General features: G+C 43.8%; 1 protein-coding gene across 2 annotated transcripts in view; it reads right to left on the reverse strand.

The window, feature by feature from the left end:
• SATB2 (SATB homeobox 2) overlaps positions 1-23,712 on the reverse strand; it is a 131,718-nt gene that overhangs the window by 13,434 nt on the left and 94,572 nt on the right. For both annotated transcript variants that reach the window (XM_074872254.1, XM_074872255.1), the window contains exons 8-9: positions 21,194-21,349; positions 9,867-10,064 (exon numbers count right to left, since the gene is read on the reverse strand). In XM_074872254.1, coding sequence (XP_074728355.1) covers positions 9,867-10,064; positions 21,194-21,349 — 354 coding nt within the window. The remainder of the gene's footprint in view (positions 1-9,866; positions 10,065-21,193; positions 21,350-23,712) is intronic.

Consider the following 23,712-nt stretch of genomic DNA (forward strand, 5'->3'; position numbering starts at 1 on the left):
AACACACAGTCTATAACTACATGGAAAAAATTGTGTTAAAAAAAATCAGACATGATTGAGACCATATCCTGAAATCTGGCTTTCTTTTCCAAGCCATCTTTAAACAGTCTAAGTTAAATTTAATTAACAATTTACAACAAGGAGAGAGAAGTTATTTAAAGAGAGGCCTACAGGTCCGTAACATTCAGTGTCTGGGAAACAGTTGTATATAAAAAAAAAGTTTTAATGAATTTAATAGAGAAAAGCACTTTAATTAAATGCTGTCAAAGAGGATTGTATTAATGACTGCACACAAAGGAATTTAAAGCAAGCCAAGTATATTTAGCAAATAGGAAGTAGGCTTTCAGAGACTGCAACTATTTATGTTTCTGCCATTGCAATGCATCTAGGAGATCGCATTGCCAATTGAAAGCAGTTATGTTATTAGATATGATTTTATTTATTATGGATTATTAAAATTTTAAATGCTGCAGGGAATACGTTTATTTCACTTCTAAAATGAAAGAACGAAGACATTTCCTGCTTGTTCAGTAAGAGGAAAAATAGAAGAGGAAATAAATAATAAATAATAATAATAATAACTTAGCACTTAACTAGTAAAGTGCTGTCCAGACAGATCTTTTTATGGGTCTTGTTGAGTCCTGGAATTTTAGCGTGTCTCCTTCTTTCTGCTACAACTGGATGAATTCACAGTTGCTACCGCAGCTTCCCTCAACACAGCACGGGAAGAGGAGCCAGCTCTTCTCGTGGGCAGGATACAAATCCTTGTTGTATCCTGTGGTAGCACAAGGGACTTCTGCGATACTCTGCATGTTTCAAATTTAAAAATTAACAAAATCCCAAGAAGTAAAAAGAAATCTAGGTTGTCAAGCTTTTTGCAAGCAAGATTGAGAAGACTGAGGTTTTCCAGACCTAACCAAGAGGCTTAGTCACAGAACTCTCATAAAAGCCCCTAACAGCTATGGGTCTGCATTGAGACTTTTTGCAGAATGTACTTGTCTTCCTCAACATCCATGTGAGGGGACTTGTGGCAGGAAGGAAGGGGGCTCTTCATAATCCTCCCTGCCCATGTGCCTTGGATTCAAGTGCAGCACATCAAATGGGCATGGCCTAATAAGAGCATAATGTAGAGATCCAAACCATAAATTTGAAAAAAAGCAACTAGAAAATTCAAGGGTGTCAACATTATTTTGTACTATGACAGTACAAATAGAACTAAATTTAGTCCAAACTGGAAACCGAGGAATGTATTTTGACACAAAGTTAATGAGATGGCTGAGTTTGTAATATCCAGGATACGTTCTGTGATTTACCACATCCTTTTTGCCATATGTAATGGTACGAGGTTAATAATGATTTTAGATGTTTCAAACTTCTGAATGCTCCAGAGGCACCTTGTACGTGCTTGTATTCCTTGGTTTCTGAACACCAAGTCCTTTTTAAGTTAGGCACCACGATGTGAGTTAGTCCCAAATTACTGGTTTTAAAATGTATTTATTTGTACTTAAGTATAAGATTTTTACCTTTGTAATTTGAAACATGAAGAATTGAATAGAACCAGGGGAAAAGGCATTGCAAAGGAGGCACAAGGGGATACCTACTTCCTTTCACAATGTGAGTAGCATCATAAATGGTGAAGTTCAATTTTCTAAATACATTATCTGATTTTTGTTTAAGACTTTAATAAAAGTCATGTGTGATGTGTGTTGAGAATGTAGCCTTTGTTGTTCCACAGCTAGGGATCTTGCAAACAGCTTCGCTTTGTCTGTGCCAAGATATTTTGGAATATTCTTTGAAACACTCTAAGCATAGATGACTGTGAGAAAAAATATGTGCTACTGTACTTCTGGATACTCGATGTGTGAGAATAGTGCATACACACAAAAACATCTCTTGTTTCAATATGCAATTCCCGTAAAAGTCCATACAAACATGGAACAACATACACAGCATACTAACCCTGAAAAAGCCATATCCCTGCACATATTACAGTCTCTTCAGTATTTCCAACCATTCATAAAAAAAAAAAAAAAAAAAAAAGTCCATACCAATGAATTTCTGAAAAGACTGGCCTGGGGCAGGGAGACTGAGCGTCTATGTCCTGCTCCGTCATAGCCTAACTCCCAGCACTGCCCAGAAGCTCACAATTTCCTTGGGGGATGCTGTGCAACACAGGATGAAGAGCAGCTTGCTCACTATCAGAGATCTTTGGGGGACAAGCAGTGAGTGTGCTCTGGTAGCACAATACAATCTTGTTTCCCTCCCCATGTAATTTTTACAATTGCCTATCTGCACAGAAAGGCCAGCTGCAATGATCCAGGGCTCTAACTTTATCCTAAGATTGCTGCAAGGAGCCCGAGAATAAAATGTTTTATATGGCCAGTAGCCTATAAACATTTACACATCTCTAAAGCCTGATATTATCATTTATGTACAAGTATGAGGGACAAGGAGTATTTAGGGAGCATTAAAATCAAATTAAAAGAGCAATATTTTTAACTGCAAAAATTTTCAAACGTAAATGGAACAGAGGCTCATCTAGTGGCTTTTCAGACTTCAAGATTTGCCTGCTGCCAGCCGGCAAGCTTCAAAGGTTATGTGAATTTAAAGAGCTTTATTTAGTAATCTTGCTCTAGATGTTTGCTCATCCTCAACCTACTACGACTCCTGACAATGTTGGCAGCTTTGCATTTACAAGAGGGCCAGGACTGGAAGAAATGAGGGCTAAATCCAGTCAAATTGTGTGTGAAAGGCAAAAGGGTGAGACAACGGGGGCCAGAGCTACAGTGATGTCATTTGCTAAAAAGATGACCTGTCAGAGCAACATCAACGCAAACCACCGCCCTGATGATTACTGCCAAGTCTCCACAGTGCTAAATCTGCACGTTCAGATTTTAAGTGAAGTTTCTGCCTGGAGCATCCCCCCACGGGAGCCTGGGCAGCCTGAGCAGAGCTGCTCTGGGGCAGCCTCACCCAAGCTGCCATCTGGGCAGAACTGCCTCTGCCTCAAACAGGGCAGCACATCCTGCATGACAGCACATGCGTCCTCAGCTCCAGGAACTGCCTTTACCTCTGCTGCGGTGTCAGTACCCTTGCAGTCATCTTCATTGAAAGAAGCTGGTGAAGAAAACCACCAGCCATGCTCTCAGGGCTCTCTCGCTTAAGAGTCCCATCTCATCTCTGCCCTGTTGTTGGTTGGTCCTGGACTAAATGAAAGCTGTCTGGGAGCAGGTGGCACTGAGGTGGCCTCACAGTTCCAGGAGTCTGAACAAATATGGAAAGGATGTACTACTTCAACAAGACGAAACTTACCACCTCATTAAAACCCAAAACTATCCACTTTACTCGATCTCCCATTTCTAGGGTTAAATGGAATACTACACCACCTAAATTAATTTCAGAACAGAAGCAGTTTTGCTTTAATTGCAAGTACAGTCCCCCCTATCATTTCAAGGGGAATTGCAGGCTTAAAGTTAATAAAAATCAGCAGCACTTTTCAGCCACATTAGATACCCACACTAAACAGAAACAGCTGATAAGGCACAGTAGGCAGGTTTGGCTATAGCAGTCAAAACTCAGCGGCTTTCCACTCTGATTGTGATAACTATCAATCACAAGAAGCTCTATCGGACACCTCAGAGTTGAAAGTAAGGGGTTCATTGCCTGATATGAGCTTCTGTTGCCTTTGTCAAACCTCATGTAAAGCTCCTAAGCTACAGTGGCCCTTCAGGAAAATGGTGTCCACCAAAAGGATGGAAAACCAGAGCGCACAGTCACAGCTTTTGTTCCAAAACACAGCATGTCTGGCTGCAGGGCACGGGTACCAAAGCAGTATGAGAAAGCAATTCAGAAGTGGAAGCCTTCTGAGAGTTTTGCATGTACTGCTTTCTTCGAAGTAAGAGAGTCCCTCAGCCACACTCAAAAGCAGACATACACACAACAGAGGTAAATGCAGAGTAAATGATATTTGCAATATATTTTGCCTTCAGCTTTCATACTGCACAGAAGTAGAAGTTACACAGTTTGAGAATTTTTTCAGTGGTTTTTGAATGGTTTAGATTGAAAGGAGATACTGGAATTGACTCTTATTCTTATGAGATAGAGAATGGAACTCCAGATAATGTAACAACTGAGGGTCTTCCTCCACTCACAAAATTCACAGATCCCATTCTGACATGTATTTCCTCCTGTAGTTCTAAACCAAAGACAAAATAAATACCCCAACTGCAACCCACCCAAACCAAAGCTCTGAGTTTTTTGAGTGGAATGAATAAACCTGTGACACAAATATCTCTAAAAGTCCATCTGGGCTTGTTGAGTACAAGTTGTCTCAAGAGCCTTGACCATCCTTGTCTGAGCAGACATCACATCCAGCCATGGAACAAGGAGCTGGGGGAATCAAAAAGCAGTGAGTACCCATCTATGGCCTATCTTTTGGGTGCAGAGAAATGATCAAAAAGCAAAACTATCAGGGTGCAGACATTACGAATGAATCACAGGGCACACCATTCCCACAAAAAACTTTGTCTAGATAAAAGAGTAAGCACCAAAGTCAGAGAGCTAGCATGGTTTGGGAGAGTAGTTTTTGTCCAAGTCTCCCAGACAACTCAGTCCTGATTTCCAATATGCAAAATTCCCTGCTGTAACCCACAGAAACATGGCAAAAATGCACTGTGCACATCATCCTATAGATCATTAAGCACAACATGTTCCCCTATGGAATAACACACTTATGCTTCACTATGATTGCCTAAGTATTATTAATTAATATTATTTTTTAAGAAAAGAAATTTTAAGTCTCACTGTTTTTTCCATCTGCATACTATGCATTATGTGACCCATGAACTCTAAGACATTGTTTATCATCAGATATTTCATTAGGAAGCACTACTGTGGTGCTCATTCCCCTCTTTATTACTTCTAGAAAGAGAATATGAAATTAGTTTCATTGGATTGCCATCGCCACTTGCCTTGACCCATTTTTACGAGGGCTCCATGTTCTGCTGTTTTGTATTTCATTGTCATTTGTAAAATATTTGTTCCCTTCCATCCCTCACAAAATGACAAAATTAGTATTTCATTTACTTCTGTGGTATGTTATTTTCCGCATATTTAAAGAGAGACCACAATGTTTGCAGTGAACACACAATACAAAAGAGCTTTCCTACAGCTTTCTGCTATGCCTTCTTTTATTTACTAATGTTCCTCCATGATTTATGATCTGAACTATTACAAATTGTCAGATTTGTCTAAATCAAAGCTTCTGAGAAAAAAAGGGCGGAGGGATGTCATTTTAAAAAAAGTGACAAAAGTAACAGTGTATCAGAAAGCATGTGAAAACCATTCCTGTTTCTTTAAAGTCAACATTTGACTGCTCTTAAATCAATATGTATCTACCAGCTTCAGCAGATCTGTCTGTCAGTTTATGCAGAAAATGAAAGGCAAGGTTTTCCTCCTATCTGAATAGTAGGTACTTCGCTGCAGTGGTGGCTCATTACTCCAGAGAACTGGCTTATCCACCCCAACACTCCAGAGACAACAGCTTGATTCATCATTTTCCCAACTGAGTCAGGTTTCTCTGCCCCAGCAATTAGCAATGAATTAGCACTATATTAAAGTGCCAGGCAAGATGGTTATTCTCTGGAGTGGTCACCTTGGACACAGTAGATGAAGAGTGGGAGAAGGGAGGGAAATTAGATTTACTGTGTCCCAGCATGTCTGTAACAAACACTGAATCCCTGGTTGGCAATGGGAAGCGGTTGTAGGCACTTCTCAACATTAACACTCCAATGCCAGTGAACAGACCGGGAACGGTGGGACTTAGCGAGGAATGGAAAGTAAGACAAGGTAGCCTCACCTCTGCTGAGCAGAAAGCTACACACAGAAGCATGAGGACTGCTTGCTGCAAAGTGACTACTTTGCATACAGTCTGTCCAACAGATCTACCTAAGAGCCAGGCCAGGCCAGATCAAAGGTCCAGCCAGCATCCCACATCTGATGGTGGTGGAAGAGGATGAGAACAGGGCAGAAATATAGTAATGCCTTCGGGCATACCCTCCCACCCTCCAGGAACCTGTGGCTCAGGCACTCTGTAAGTCAGAGGTAGTATCCTTGTGGTAACCAGCTAGCAACATTACCACACAGGTCTATTCCTTAGTCCTACAGCAGCACTTTGTTATTACACCACATTGCATAGAATGGGAGGGAGAAAGAGCCACTTAGTGCACACCTGAATTGCCTTAAAAACCAAGCAAGTGGCTGTGGCGAGCTCAGCCTGCATGCACAGCAACGTGTAGGTGTAGCATGGATGTTCTGCAACCAGCATGTGAAGGAAAATCCACACTCTGGCACGTCCATATGGTCACACCCAATGCTGCCAGAGAACACAGCCATGTCACAGAGCTCCACAGGGCTCACATTTTATGACTCCTCAGCACAATAACAAATAAATCAAGTGTGCAGAGCGGAATTTCTTGTGCACTGAGCTTCCACTATAGACATTTTTCATTTCAGAAACAGGAAAATATTTGATTGAATGGATTAATATATGGCTGATGGGAAAAATCTAATGGAAGAGAGAAAAAATGAAAATGTTTCTTTTTAAAGCCCTAAACCTAAAGCTAAACAGTGAGGTACAGACTAGTAATACAAAACAGAGGCCAAGAACCTGCCACAAAAGAAACAACAATCCCTTAAATATCAAGAGCCAAGTTGTGTCCAGCTGATCTTCTACAGCACCACCACAACTGCCCCACTGCACGCATCCTGCCATTAGAGGACAGAAACCATACTGGCCTTGGGGTGATTCCCTCACCAAAGGTGTGCCCACCCCTGTAATCAGCAAGTGAACTACACAAGACCTACCACAATGAAACCTTTGCCATTTCCAAGAAGCCATACCAGGGAAAAGGCTGAAATTTAGCTATCCATTATCTTTTGCCTGGTCCTGCCTCTTGTGATGATAGCAAAGATTTTCTTCCAGTCCTGCAGTCTGACAGAGGGGCATCCCCAGCCCACAGAGGGCTCGATCGTGGTGGCAGGGAGCTCTGGCAGCAGCATGGTGCAGCCTGTTTTCAGGCTCTCCCAGTCTCACAGCTGGAGGAGCAGGAGCCTCAAGCATCAGACACAAGTTACCGTACACACGTCAAATCCATCAGAGCAGAGAGAAAGATGGGGTGGGTGGAGAGAGAGCAGAAGTAAGAGCCTCCTGCCTGCTTCAGTGTTACAGTACTGCACCTGCAGTTATTCACAGTGCTACTACTTGTATCTTCTTCAAAGGACTGTCATCCTGACATCAAGGCTGCAGGTAAGGGCTTGACTTACAGTGCACTTTTCACTAGCAAAGCCTGCAAAGCAAAGTAGGTCGGTGACTGCAGCTCTTGGATGTTTCCTCCCCCTGCTAAAATGCAGCCAGGCACCATGGCAGACAATCTGCACCCGCCACTGCTTTGAGAAGGAAATGAGAGTTGCTTTCCCACTTGACACTACAGGGGGAATTTCAGATAGGCAGAATGTAATTACTTGGCCTGGAGTTCGGCCAGGAGCGGGGCCCAAGACCCCTTACCCTTATGTAAAGTGTCACAAAATCTCCAATGACTGCAAGTGTGAGGACCTCAGCTTTATGTCTCTGGCTGCTGTCATTGATTCTTCATGGCTAATTACCTAATAGTGACCCTTGCAGCAAAGCCAAAAAGCAAACCTTGTGGCTTGAAACAATTCAAGTCCCAGAGACCAAAAACTACACAAAAATTGCTTGGTGCAGGGTATCTTTAGGCAGAAGGCAGCAGGTGGACAGCAAGTCTCCTGTGTCTTGCACTGGTAGCGTGCCACTCAGAAACCTACTGGGGTTTTTGGATGGGCAAACATAGCTTTAAAATGCAGCACCCCCAAAACACAAGCCTACTGTATCAACTGTATACCAGGGTCTCCAGAGTTTTGCTGGATGTAGTTGCCAGCTGGTTCCATTTATTTTTCTTCATTTTTCATATTTTGACTGTAATAAATAATTAATCCATGGCTTTGTAACTTGCTGACAAATACAAATGCATCACATTCCAATGCAGTGTAACATGTCACTCACAAGAGCCAACCTGCACAATGCAGAAAAGTGATGTGCAGAAGGCTTTGGAAAGTAGGCTAATCATCAAGGTCACCCACAAGAGCTCAGGGAAACCACTTCTTCAAACTGTCCCTTAGAGCATATATTCCTACTTGCTGTGGGCATCAGACCTGGGTTAATATCTTCAAATCTACACAGGTCTAGTTGTCTTCCCACATGTTAGCTTGGCCCTTTACCCTTTTGTAGCTCCTTGCCTCCAAGATCCCACAAACTTTTGGGAACATGGAAGACAAAATGCAACGTTAATTATTCAGAGCACTTCCCCTACTTTATAGCTCTGAGAATCCAAACCCCAGGAAACACATTTTTTCTTCCAGGCAAAGACCAAATGGAAAGCAAGGAGGAAGTTGGTAGCAGAAGAAACAAAGGAGACTGAACTAGGCAATAATTAATCTGAGTGAGACCAACATGTTTCAGAAAGGGCAGGACTACAGGACAGAAAAACCTCCTGCCTTTGGAAAAAGGTGACTAGATAGTTGGCAGCAGTGCTAGCAGCAGCAGAACAAGAGCAGTGACAAAGAATAGAGGCCGAATGCCAAGGTTCACAGCAAGAGTAGCAAAGCAGTACAAGCCGCCATCAAACAGCAACAGGGAGAGCAAAGGTGGGAGGAGGAACTGTGAGATTATCAGAGAGGAACACAGTATGGATGACTCTCTGAGAGTGGTCATGCAATGAGATCAGGTGAATGGCACTGAGTGCTAGTGGCAATCCAAAAGGATGGTCTGCTGTGGAAGGCATCACCTCAGCTTTTTAGCTTGAAAAAAACATCTCCTGAGCCTCTCTTGACTATCAGCTGATCTCTTGGTTTGTGACATGCATCACTAGTTATTAGGAATACACATAAGGTTGATTTTCTCTTCTGACTGAAGCTGAAACTGCAAAGATGAAAAATCTTGTAGTATTTTCACTTCATTTTCCCTATGCATATTTGTATTTATTTATTTCTCATTCTATTAAGACCTGAGACAAGGATAGAACAATGGTGCACAACCCAAAAATTCATACTAGTCACAAAGGTTGTAGAGGGGAGCAAAACAGTCCTGAGGAGGCTGTGAAATGAAGGCCTGTTCCCTGCAAAATACTCACCATGGTCATTTTAGAAGTTTCAGTGAAGTTGTTTCAGTGAACATATAAAAAAACACTTCTCCATGTCACACTCTTCAAAACCCCTGTGTTACCCATGCATGGACAAATTTCCTCTCCTACCCTCCTACTTTTCTTGAAGTGTTATCTGGCTCCTTTGAATGGCTGCAGCTGCCTGTTGGCCACCATTTGAGAGTGGGTTATCAGGGGTGCTTGGGTTCTGTGAGAAGGAGTAAGTGACCAAGTCCCCACTCCTATGTTGCTTCCTAAACAACCACACACTTCTTGCTGTTGCTGGGTAACACATTTGTACTCCTCTACATGTTGGCAGATTTAGACAGCTAAATTGTGTTTCAGGCACAACTACTGACACCAAGGGAGTTCCATAATATCACTACTACTGCCCTTGCTGTTATCAGTGGTATAGATTGTCACATCCCTTCTCTTCAACCACCAGCACAAACCTGCACACACTCACACATGTGCTGCAACATACACACAGTGAGCTCTGAACCTGAGAGCTGTGGCCTGCATGTGGCCCTACAGACAGATGAAAACTGGTGTGTGTCAACCTGCAAAGCAGAAGGAAGCTGGAACCAGTTGCTTCTCTCTGGCAGCTGTTCCCACCCCCGGACACCCTGAGAAGGAAGTCAGTGCTCTGACCTGCACGGGCTCAGGAGTGAGCTGGACAACGTGCTGCATACGCTCACTGTGGTGATGTCTGGACTCTTCCTCGTAGATCACATCCCTCTCATGCTGGGGAAGGTTCAGGAAGCGGCGAATGGTGCAGAGGTTCTCCCAAAGGGTGCGGTTTTCCGGACTTGGGTTTTCTTTCCAGCGAAGCAGCTCACACAGCCAGCCCTGCAACAGTAGGGTCAGCACAGTTAATTCACTGAGCACCAAGGAACCAGATGTGAGTGGAAGGTCAGCTAGACTTAAAGCTTTGTGCTGCAAGTTTCTCTGGTCTGATCTCACACAGAACACCCTGTAACCTCAGCTGCCCTTTGGTCTCAACAAACCCTTGATATATTATATTTCCTGCAAGTTGGAGAAACAGATACAACCAGCAGTGCTTAACAGGAACCAGGAAGCATACCATCTTGCTCCATGTCATAATCATACCATGTTTAAAATACTTGGATATAAATATTTTTCCTATAGACAGCCAGAGTTGAAATAAAGGTGCATCTCCACTTCCATTTCAAAGCACCTTTATTTCTTCATCCAAGCAAGAGAAAAGGAGACATAACCCCTGAGACCCTCAAGCTAAGGGGTTGCAGCTGCAGGATCAGAAATTCAACCACTACGGAAAGTGTTTAGAAGATACTATCAAGTGAAGATCTCTGATCTGCTGTCACTATGTTGCATTGACTCCCCCAGCTCTGAACCCCACTAAAATTTGACATTTTTAAATAAATAAATGGCCACTTATAAGATGCAACTTCACAGAAAGGGAATCCTCTAGTATTTAGCACAAAAGCAGCCAACAGGGCCCTGAAGAAGTTACTAGAGAGATCAAGATACTAGGTGGAAGTAATGCTAAACCCAACTACAGATCATAATAGTAGATTTTATTCCTGCTATGTTGTTTTAAGGTTAGTTTGAAATGCCTTCAAAAAGTTACCACTGTATGAAATCCTTAGGACCTCTCCACAGGGGCTGAGAGCTCAGACTCCCAGAGGAGGAAGCACCAGCGCTTCAGGAAGAGGAAACCACTCTAAAACACAAAGCCAACCAGAGAGCACAACAGCAATAGCAGGTGAGGACAGCCCTGTGAGTGTTGAGTGTGTGTGGCGGTGACCCAGCATCCCCGGCACATTAACCAGGGATGGGGGCTGTTGCTGCACCTGCCCGGGGGGGAGGACACAGCCAGCCCCCTCCTGCCTGCCAGCAGCTGGCCCCACTTGGGGCTGGGGACAGCAACTCTCCTCCTGTGACTGCGCGCAGGAGACGCGATGCAAATGACAGAATATGAGAAGATAATGCTGAGGATGCTGTCAATGCGCCTTACTGACTCCTGTCAAAATATTTTACCTAGTAGCTTTATAACCCATCATTTTCGAGCTACAACTCAGCATTTTGACACCATTTTGACAGGCACCTTACAATACCTAAAAGATAGCTTGATCAATGTTAAAAATGTTCAGTATGAGAAGTAGCCAAAACTGTACTTTTCCGAACAGCAACTAGAGCAAGCTGAACAGTCAGGTTCATTACCGGCCCACGTGGGAGTTTTTTGGTATTGCTTTTTTGTATAACAACTTGTAAGCCATTGACAACTTCTACTGTGCACTCTAAACCCCGTATATAATATCATAAGCTGTTGTTTGTCTTACTCTCCACTGTGTCTTCTGCCTTCACCCCCCCAAAAAAGGCAAGATTTGATTATCTCCGCTGCATCAGCCAAGACAGCAACACCAGCTGTTCTCATTGTGCAGCCTCTTCCTCACGGCCTACATGTTAATAACCTGATCATTCCATTTTCTCCTTCAACTGCCGGCTGCAGCACAGCGAAGAGACAAAAACCCAGGCCCATCTGCAGCAGCTGTAGGCACTGAACTGTGAAGCCACCAGGGATTTATAAACTAATCTGTAACACAACACTGCCTTGTTTTTACAAGTGAGAGGCCACATTTGTGCAGACCTGATCTTTTCTTGCAATAAACTAGGAGGGTTGGGGGGGTGGGGGCAAGGATGAAAACAAGATATCTAATCATTTACTTAGGGAAAAAAAAAAAATCTGTATTATATTTTCAGAGTGCTTTGACTCGTATTTGGGTAATCTCTCAGCCAGGTGATGTCTGCATTTTAATGTGGTTTGGCCACATCCCTTGCCCTCAGTCCTCTTCTTTCCCTTTCCTCCACTCAGAAATCCCCCAAAACTTTCTCTCTTTTAGAAAAAAGACAGGAAGAAAATCTCCCAGCTCCAGAGTGTTTTCTCAGGGGTTCCTCCATACAAAGGAAATAATTTTTGAAACAGAAAATAAACATCTGTAGAAAAAATAAGCTCCCATTTCTCCCTGTTTGCAGTGATCTGAATAAGTCTCCAACTGAACTCTTTCAAATGTTTCAAGCAGGTATGTTTAACATCTCCCAAGGGATTCTGTAGCATGAAGGCCAATGGTTTAACAGAAAATACACACAAAACCCCACAGCTGGTGGAGCAGGAGCCCCGTGCAGGGCAGGCCTGGGGGAAGATGGCTCCTGGGGCTTTCCCCGGGGCTGCGGGGTGCCGCGCGGTGCCCGGCTCTGGCCGAGCCCGGGGACAGCTCAGCGGGGCCACCTCCACTTCCCAGAGTTGGACCAGCTAGCCGGATGGCGACTGATGCATTTTGATTTATTTGTCCCGTTATAATCAGCACTCATTACAATCACTTAGAGCAACACTACAGGCCTCATTATGGACTAGGCACTTGCTGCCATTAGTCTTTAAGAAGGATAGCGCTCAATTTGCCTGGCAACATGCGAGGTCCTGACCTTGGAGCTATTAGGGAAAAGATTAGACTGCAGTGTGACCATGTGTGCAGACATGAGCAAACCAAATTAATTTCTGGCAAAGGGAGGCACCAGGCAAAGACCCTGCCATCCTGAGGACACCTGAGAACTTCTCCATTCCCCAAAGGAGATAAGCTAATGGCACGTTTAAAGGAGCCTGGTTCTGAAGGTGAAGCACATCCGTGGTATTTAGAGAGATATTAATCCAGTTTCCCCACAAAGTATTTGCTTGGCTGATCAGATTAAGGGATCTAGCCTTCAACAGCACACCCCCACCACAGCAGGCCCCAAGAAATCTGTGATACTTCACAGCCTCAGACATATTGCACCATGTGTACCCAGCTGCTACAATAATTAGCTTATGAATGTATCAGCTGGTTCTGTGATTTTTATAAATAATAACTAACCTACAGAGCAGAAAGATTTTCATGAGCCTAATATTAGCAAGAAATTGCAAGGTGCACCTAACTCTGAATTGTCATTGTGCTAAATGCCCTGTCTTCTCTCACGTTGTGCGGGACTGGATCTCCCCCAACGCCATTTATAAATATTTATTTTTGCATCGGCAACGGCAATGTATTTGTGGCAGCTTTCTTCACAACAGCCATTATTCACTCACCCCCACGCATACACACGCATACCCACTGTGTGCATGTGTACACTTATCTGCATCAAATCTGTCCTTTCATTGCTCTTTTCCTACCCTTCCCTTTATTTATTCAAGCGTTCACTCTCTCACCCATCCATTCAAGACCCTATCTATCCATCTATAGATTATTAGGTGATAGCTTTGGCTAATATGTGAGAAAACACAGCGCTGCAGCTTACTCACACATTCTTTATGATGGCAAGTAACCGCCTTCCCCATGCACAGATGAAAAGTCTGCATCGGATTTTTTTAATTATTTATTTAAATAATCTTAGCACGCCATCCAAGAAAGTTTTGCAGTACCAGGCAAAAAAAAAAAGTGTAAATGTCAAATAAAACAGTGACAGATGACAGTATTCTCTATTGAATAGCACCGTTTCTTCGTGCATGTTCAATGAGAACTCATGAATTATTAATATGCAAATCTCCTTTTTCTGTTAAAAATCTCAACTTGGGGTTTTTTGGTTGCATTTTTTTTATTTTCTTTTATTTATTTCTTTGGGTCTGTGTATGTTACACAGAGCCTTCCAGGAGAATTATTTCATTTAAGAAATGCTAACATACAGAAATTCTTGGAGCTACAGCCATTCACAGTGAATTTTCATCTATAGCTACATTTATTGGCATGAAGAAGGAAAAGTGGAGAAGGAGACACTATCTCACCACCTTTTCCCCCACTCATCCACAACATCTGAGCTCACTGCATTACAAGTAAATCCAACTTCTGCGAGCTTATTCTGAAAATCTAACAAATAACACATCCTTCCCCAGATCTGTGATACGCTGTTTCTCATCCTGACTCCCCTGCACATCCTAAGTCTTGCTCCACTGCACAGACAGCCCCCTTGAATGCCACAGAGTTACCAGGAGTTTGATATGTGCCAGTGTCAATATGGGTGGCAGAATCCAGCCCTTAATGTCAGCTTCTAAGGTTCTCAAATGGGAATGTCTTCCATTAAAAATAAGAGGAGGAAAAACAGCACAATTAAAGGATGCTTTTGGCTCTACAGTCAGGCACACCCAATGCTTGTGGTTACAAGGAATTCTGCTCAGAACTTCCTTCATTTCACCCCAAAACTTCTACAGGCATTGAGAATGCAGCCCAATTTAGCTCATTAAAGAGAGCTGCAGAGAAGTGCTGGCCTCTATTTTTGTTGTTCTCATGAGACAAGATAAACATTTTCTAAGCATTTTATTTGATAAAACAAATAATATCATATTAATGTCCTATTTTTAACCTCTCTCTCTGTCTCCTAATCAAATACATTTCCACATAGCTAAGCAAACAACAACAAAAATCTGCAGGAAGCCAGCCATTCCCATTGTGCTTTTATGCTGTTAAAGAAACAGTGTGCTTACTGCACCAAAGCATTAGCCTTGGCGCTCTCAAACCCCTGAGGGACAGTTAGCTGGTGCAGCAATTATGAGCCATGTTCTCTGTCACTTATCCTTGAGCCCTTTTTAGCAGCTTGTCCCTTTCACTTTTGCTAGACTTACCTTGGAGCAGGGGAGGCTGCTCCAGCAGACAGAGGTACAAGACTACAACAAGGTCAGGTTTTCCAGTGCTTAGTGAAGGTACGCACAAATATCCTGATGCCGAAAACTGCTTCCTGCAGATCTGCTGACTTGCAGTCAGCCAAGGACCAAATTTCTGATTCAGGACAAGAAAGCATGTGGGAAGAGTTCAGGCTCAGTTATGCTGGGGCTGCAGGCCAGCACTTACACGTCAAGTAGCCTCTCTACTGAAAGCCACTGCAGGAGGTGGCAGTTGGGTGTCCATGGTGACTTAGTCACAGGCAGCCTTTCTGCTCGGGCTGGACCATAAGGCACTTCAAGCCTGGATAAAACTGCAACTAAACTGACCTTGTGCTTCCCTGCACTTACATTGAAATTAATAATAATAATACAGTTAGCTTTCTGTGCTGACATTTTCTAGGGTCTCCAGTGAAAGCATGAGTAGGCAAATGAAGAGTTTTTAGTAAGAGTGATTCAGGAATAAATCTCAAAAATAAATGTAAAAGGCCATTTCCTCACCCACATCATCAGTGCAGAAAATGTCAACATATGTGACAAAAGGAAAAAAAAGCAGCAATGATTGACGCAAGTCTTGAAAGATTAGGAAAGAAATGCTGCGTTCCCCAGGGAAAGCTCCCTTTCTGCATGGGATAGCAGGAGTCCTCTGGACAAACTTCCTCAGCTCCTCTTCCCTCTGCTCAGTTTGGGACTCTCTGCAGCGCGAAATGAGCCAGATAATATTCAGCTCTTGTTCCTTAGTCGCCAAACTCTCTTTCCATGAATCCAATAAGTGTCTATTAAAATAAATAAACCCCCTAATGATTCAAGATAACCTAATCAAGAAAGCTGAAATGGATAAAAGACTAACTGTAATGGAGAGTTCTGTCATGGCTTCAATGAATTCTTGATGAGGGCCGGGGGAGGGGGACTGAACCTGAGAAGCTTTACTTGGAGCATTTTGATACAGTTCAAGGTTAATCACTCAATAGCCTGAATTTTCTGAAATGCTCTGTACTTTTGCTCACCCAAAAATTCAATGAGGGCCAGTTTCATGAGGGCCGGTTTCATGAGGGCCAGTTTCTCACTAGCCTTATAAAACACAAAACAATACAAAAAAATGAATGAGGTACATGAGCCCTGACGCATCTTAGATTCATGGGAACACCACGTCTGCTTACAGCTCTTGGCCTCAGAGGGAAGGGCGCTGTGCACTGAGGATATTTCCAGCGTGCCAAGTTCAAACTAGCTTCTCCCCACGCTGGAGAGGAAGTGTGGGCTTGTGGTTAGGGCAAGCAGCCCGCCATCAGCTCCCAGGTCTGCCAAGGACTTCCTGAGCAAAGCCCCAGCTCCACAACTGTCCCTGCTTCACTCAGCTGCCGAGAGGCTCATGCACTGCTGCGGATGCTGTCCTGAATGGGGGGTCACACTGTGACTGCATATAGAAGTCTGCAAAAAATGAGCTAATGTCCAAAGGTACTTCAAAGAAATTTTAAGTTCAGTCAAGGAGAGAAATGTCTTTCTGTATTTCCTCCATATGTAACAAGAACATCAAAATATCAGTACAACAGATATGCCCCAGCTGTAGAGATTCACATCATCATAAAGGCACCAAGATGCTACAATAGTAAGAAGTGCCCTATATGCATACACTATATATGCTATGCATCTTCACCACCAGCTGTTTTTTCTAGCTGTTTTTCATCTTCACTGGAAGCTAATTAGTTTAAGGGCACAGAAAATACCTATTATAAGCTAAAAGGGGGAGAGAAGGCATCCCACCATATCAAATGAATACAAGGGAATATAACTGGGGAAGGAGAGAGGGAAGAAAAAAATAAGGGGTTTCTAGAGCTAACCCTGCCCCAGAGTGACACTGTTTATCCCTCTCACAGTACCTCTATTTTCTTCTCAGAGCATGGGCAGGAGGTGAGGGCATGGGCAGGTGGTCATGGTGCTGAGAACCATCTAGCATGAGAACCATCTAGCTGAGAACCATCTACTGAGGGGCCAGCACCCCCCTTGGCCAGAGAACAGGCTCCCAGACAATCCTGGCAATGAGGCAGGGATCTCAACACAAAAAGGAAGTCAGAGGAAAGACAAGGAACTGTCACAGTGATTTCCATCCATAGCCCTGGGTTTCTCTTAACCTAAAGGGCCTCAACTGAAGGGCTTTTCTGCCCCCAGCCTCCAACCCCTGAGGCAAGTTCATTTTTTGTTTGTTCATTTTTAAACAGGGCAAAGATAAGAACCAGAGACCAAGCTTTGCCAGCTTAACATTTTTTCAAATGTTGCTCCATGGGGGTCTCTCTTGCTTTACTGTGGTGCAACTGAAACAAATTCCAGTCCCTTGAGGAAGAATTTCAGTTTCAAGGGTTTACTTTTGTTTTCACTGGACTGGTGAAGGTCAAATCCTTCCATTTGCCCTGACTGGGGCAGATCCCCAGCACCATATGCCCAGCTCCCCCATGCCAGCCCAGCCCGATTAAGGAGAGTCTCTTGCCCTGGCAGAACTGTGGGAAGTTTGGTCTCCATGTTCATACAAATTTTGTCTTCTCTGACTGTCAACAAGGGCTCCAGCCATCTATGCCCACTATTTATTTTGATAGTGACTGTTTATTATAAACTATATTCCTAAACTTATTGCACACAGGCTAAAAAAATGTCTGCTGAGCAGAGCATAGCCTCTGCTGGGACTCTCACTAGCAGAGGTCAGAGGGGTGATACTGCTGCACAGTATTCCAGAAGTACTGGCACATGGTCACAGGGAAAGTAGTTTTCCTGAAGTCGCACTGTAGAGCAGTTGTAGCACTGGATGTTGAAGCCATTTTCAAGACTGACAGTCCAAACCTGAAACAACCCAAGGTCAAAGTCTCTGCCTGTCCCACTGTCTGGCTCTGGAGACACACAGGCCACCAGGACCTCTCTGAAATGGCACACCAGAAACCCATCTCCTTGCGAATTAAATATAACCAGGAGAGCCCAAAGTGCCGACTGGAAACCAAATCCTGGTGTTCAGCCACACTCAGAAACACTCCCAATGTGATAATACAAGTCTCAGGTTTAGCCATTTAAAGGACAAAGGGCACTAGCAAGCATCATCCCCCGAGGAGCATGCTGTCCAGTGGGTACATCACTAACAGCTGGCAACTAAAATAGGATGACAGCTTTGGAGACTGTGTTTGGAGGGCACTGAGCCCCTCAGCTCCTGCTGTCTTCAAAAATACAAAGAGATGCACAGCACTTCACAAAAAGACTAAAAATGTCTAGATATAAGTTGCAAGAAATAAAATACATATTAAGGTAAATAAGCGATGAGTAAGTCCATGTCTAAAATTAATGTTTTGAGATCTTTATGAAGGTGGATTCCCTTAGACAAGTCTCATCACACCACCTTGGTACCTCCATGAGACCCTGCTCCTTGCTTTTATGTTGACTTGTGAGCTCTGTGATTTGTAACCTTTGTTTCTAGCAGCTGCCCTTCCCTTTAGTTGCTGAACTGAGACTCTGCCATTACTTAAGAATAAAGATGGCCACTTGTTAAATTAGAGGTCAATTAACTCCTCCAGTAGATGATGCTGCTTGCAATAACTGCTCTCAGTGGGTACCACTCTTCCTGTACGAAGACAGAAGACGAAATGAGGCCTCCATTGGCTCTGGATGCTCTCTCGGGTACATGACATACAGCCCTGTGTATAAAATGTCAAAACAGCCCTGTCGGAGATTCACTGGCTGCTAAAACTGTGAAGATCTCACAGCACCGTGGATTGCTGTTGACAGAATAGCAGCGCCCAACATAACACATGCCTTGTTAGCAAACTGGAAGCCTCTCAGTAGTCTGGGGTGAGGGAATAATAGAGGAAGCCAATGCAATGCAAGCCAGGCCTGTGGAGAACAGCAAGTGAATGAACCTTGGCGGAGAGTCCAAGCAAACCCTCAGACTAGCTCTTTTTTCCCCTCTTTCAAATTCTCTCTTCTGCAAACATGGGCAGTTTTCGATGAGCACTTCCCACCATGTAACTCAGCTGCTGAAATCAGCATCATCTTCACCAGAAATACCCACAACTGGCCTGCACAAAGCGTTAGGAAAGCCCCGCCACTAGTTTTTAGACAAGCTAGACCTAAGGCGACAGGCCAACCATCCCACCATGCCAGTGGCTTTCCCCTACACAAGCAGTTGTGTCCTTGCTTTTGGCACTCCTCCTGGCCACACGGCACCCCAGCCAGCGGTGGGACACCACAGGCATGCCAAGCCAGGCTGGGGGGCAGGCACGCAGGTGGGCTTTGGGGCAGGGGAGGGGGGGGCCCGTACCACTATGGTTCTTGGCTACGGCTTCTCCGTCCCTGCCTTCCAGTGCCCCCATAAACCACTTTCATGCTCCAGCAGAGCACTATGACATCTCAGCATGGCGAATGCTGGGTCATCCCAGGGAGTCAGTATTGCTTTGGCAGGGCTGTGAAACAAAAGAAACATCAGCCTCAGAAACACTTCTTTATTTGCTGCTGCTGAAGAAACAAAACCTTTATGTGCAGCAACTTTGCTTTAAACAATAACATTTGTGGATCCTTTTCTTAACCTTTTGCATCTGGCTTTTAAAATCTTCCCTGTTCTTTTTCCACGTGAAAGACTACGGAGATTATTTTTGTTTTGGTGCTGGTGTGCAATGCTGCCAGAGAAGCACACTCAAGCTGGCACAGACGAAAGCTGGTGAGCCACCCAAATTATTGTTGGGTGGTTCAGTCCCTCTCTATTTCAAGAAGCCTCTGGGTATAATGACAGGAAGCTTGCAGGCAATTTTAAGCCAAACCTCAGAGAGGCTGGCATTCAGTCTGCGTTAAACACTCCTTATTAAAAGCTGTCCAGTCCGGATTCTGGGTGGAACTTTGATATCTGCATGGAGTAAAGAATAAGGGGCACGTTTGCAAAATCAATTGTGCAGTTTTTATATTTACTGCACGTTTACCACATATGTCATTTATTACACAGTGGAAAACCGTTAAATGCACAGTAGTTGTGCCAAGTGGCATTATGCTTTTAACAGCTTTATTCGTTTAACAGCTCCAGTTCTCATTATATTTTGCCATGTGGTACGGGAGATTTTTATGCATTTAACAGTTTAAGAGGGTTCCATGGTATTTTCCTTTTATGTATTTCATACTGTGCCTGGGATTTTGTTGGGGGGTAGAGGGGTTGCAGACTGTAACCCTTGTACCCTGACAAGAGAAAGCAAAAGGCAAAGAAAATTAATGATTAGATGAGGAAGGAAAAATGAATCAGACCTCCATGTGTCAGGGCACAAATACCTGTAACAAGGACAAGGCCCTCCCATGTGCTTTGATAGCCTTTGATGCTTTGTTTATATGCCTTTCAACCTCTTATTTTACATCTGCTTTAATGACTACAGTGTTGCTTCCCCGCACAGAGGAAAAGAAAATACGTATTTTGCAGAGTACATGCATCTAGATACCTCTAGCCCACTCTTTCATTGTCACAGACACATTTGTGCATTTTTGTGTGCATATTGATGCCCTCTCCTAGCACAACTGAGTAATTTCATCCAGGACCAGAAGCAGTCCTATTCACCAAGTAAAAAATTTCTTCCAACGGTCTCCAATCCACTTACTGCCCTTCCTACAAAAAATTCTGTCTTCCTTTCCACAAAATCCCTTCTGGTGCACTATATTTTTTTAAAGAGTTGGATGAAATTTTTAAATTAATGGATTCTCTCCAAGAATCTCACCCTGACCTAGGTTTGCCCACATGTATTTTTTACACCCAAGGTGGAAATTAATCCAGCAGAACTCACTGCAGTGCCCTCTCATGCCTTTTTGTAAAAATGACTGGATCTGATGTGAATTATTCACATGGCGATACCGTATGCAGCACATACAACATGCAAAAAAAAAGGAAACACCTGCCTAATATGTGGTTTCCTATTGCCTTCCCTCAGTTAATCACTGAAGAAAACAATTTCTTTACCTGCCAAATGAGAAGAATACCATCATTTTGAAAGGTCCTTGTCCCACTAGCTGAGGTGTAAGTTATATACCACAAGTGGGAAAACACATGCATGTTTGTACAAAAGAGGAGAAAAAGCTTGGCTGTGAGCTGAACCTTTTCTCAGCCTATTTGAAAAGGGAAAAGGAAACCACTTAAGCAGGCAAAGGCCAAAAACACGACAGGTTCCCCAGAGATGAAGATTATTATTATTGTAGGAACAGATGTATTTTTATTGGTGGGAGGAGGAGATGGGTCTAGTTCCAATCCCAGAGTTTGCTTTAAAAACAAAACCCCAAAAAGCCCCGCAATAACAAAATCCCCTCTACCACTCACCTGACTTTTATTGGCAGCCACTTTGGCAAACAGAGCTTGAGATACCTTGGCCCTTTTCATCTCCTGTTGGATCTCGTCATAAATGGCAGCTGTGATGTTGACGTTGGCGCCGTCCGCCTTAATGGGGAGGTCTGTTGTTGGTGTCGAGGTTTTGGCCTACCAAGAGACCATGAAAATAATAATTAAAAAAGTGCTGCTTTCAGCCCAGCCATCTGTGCAGAAATTATCAAAGGATTTCAGTCAGCTGATGCCAAACTGCATTAGCTACAGAGGGACACTTCCTGTCCATTATTCTAATCAGGTTAATTGTGATTGGAAATAATTGCAGTGCATTCCTATAGGACATGCAAGGCCCTGTCAACTCTCCCCCTCTCCCTCTCCCAGCATGTTTATTGAGCAGCTCAACAACAGGATAGGTAGCCGGGGTACTCGGCTGCAGGCAGTCGCTGAAGTTGGCTTTGCCAGCTAACTGCTGAGGCAGAGACACCAGCCTCTACCCTCTCCCCCCTCTCTAAAAGTGGCCTACACCTTGGAGGAAGAGCCAATTCTCCCAGAAAAAATGAGTAAATGGGTAGAGGTCTCTAAATAATAAATTATTACTCAATTTAATGCACTCCCTCAAGTCTCCCTCATCCTTTATTAAAACTATACGTATGTCATTTGAGTATGTATGGTTTCCCAGCCTTATCATCATTATGCTAGCCAGACAGTCACCTAATTTCACCTAGGAAATCAGTGGAAATGAAAAAAAAAATCATTTCATAAAGCTGAGCTTTGGCATGCCTTTGATGTGCTGCCCTCATTCTCCTAAACTCATATTGAGATTTTGTGTATTCCGCTGCACTCCTTTTAATTGAATGATTTCCCATCAGCTTCTGTGACAAATGAAGGACAATAACGGACGCTGCCAGTACTTTCCCTGGGCTGGACTACCCCTGTGAGGCTTCTATCAATACAGTTCAGCAGGCTGCTACAAGAATTTCATTTTAAAGCCCCTTGGCCATGGCGATCCCCAGAACGCACCAGCACACGAGGGAGCAAGGGCAGTGCAATGCTTGCTGAGTGCTCCCGGCACCAGCAGCCCCTTGGAGAGACAGATCTCATTTGCTTTCCTGAGCTCAAAGAGGAGAGATACCAGGGCTGATCACAGTACCCCTTACACCTTTTAAGGGAAATATATAGGTTACTGATATAAAATCTCTGTTTTCTCTTGAGATGTAAAGGTCTTAGGAAACAAAACAACCTAGGTGGCAAAGCTCACACTTCCCGATAGATCCAAACCTCTCATAAACCCTGGTGACATTCAGATATTTGGCCCAATTATAAACCTTTTCAGCTGGCTCCTGGTTTTGTGCCAGTGTTGAAGCCTGCTAGAGTACATCTAATGTTAATTTTTAACTAAGCAGACACGCCCAAATGCCTATTTGTTAATGGGAAGGTTAACTAGGCAAAACCAAACCTTCTGAACTCCTTCTTCTGTTCTTCTGTCCTCCAAATCTTCCTCTCCCTAACGTCTTTTTTGTACCAAAGGCCACATTAATAATGGAGCCAAAATCCAATCAAGATAACAATCTAGACTAATCACTCTTCCTACTGCTTCCAGATAAAGCTTTAACCAACCTGTACCTTCTCCCCTTCCTACCTGCCAAGCTCAGCAGGTACTCTCCTCTGGGCTTGTTCCCTGCCTGTTGCAGGCAGGACCCGCATAGAAAGGGCCCAAGATGTTCCTGCCTTGCTAAGGCAAGCCCCCCGCATTCAGGTGGGGGCAGCTGATCATCTCTTGGGGCAGACTGCAGCCACCTGTGCCCCGGGAGGCCCACTGCCATCCACAGACCATGAACACATGCGAGGTACAACCTGACAGATGGACCGACAGGGACATCACACTCTGAAATTCAATGTTCACAGATAGATGGGAGTTAGGGCAATTGTGGGAAACAATAAAACAACAGAGAGATCATGGGAAGGAAGAGGACTGTCCAAGTCTGTCAGGACTCATTTAAGGAAGCTTAATTTTACCAAAGGCCCTACAGTGCTTTGACGGGTCTGAAAAAAACCTTCCCAGTCACTGAAGCCTTTGGCTAGCACAGCAGCCAAGGTCGCCACAGCCTCAAAGGCCATTACAGAGGCCTGAGATCCTGAGAAGAACAAAACTGGCATGTAAAAGAAAATTTAAAATACAGCTCCGTCTTGCATGGGTCTCCTACCCTGCTAGCTCCATAGCTACACTTCAGAAAAAAGCTTGCCCTGTGCACCCTGAAAGCTGTGCCATTTTTTATTTAATCACCAGAATAGATAGGGCAAGTACCAAATCAAAATATCACAGTCACTAAAATAAAGTGTTTCATGTTAGAGGCCTAGATTCAAAACTGGTCTTGATATTAAGAAGGAGTTTGCCATTATTGAAATGTCTCGTTGCAAACAGTGGGGGAAAAAAGGAAAAGAAGTGTTTGCAACTGCAGTGCCAGAGTGCTGAAACCCAGTCGTTACTGCTGGTCTTCTATGTGCATGCAATAACC

Source organism: Strix uralensis, chromosome 6 (assembly GCF_047716275.1).
Source record: "Strix uralensis isolate ZFMK-TIS-50842 chromosome 6, bStrUra1, whole genome shotgun sequence".
Taxonomy (NCBI): Eukaryota; Metazoa; Chordata; class Aves; order Strigiformes; family Strigidae; genus Strix; species Strix uralensis.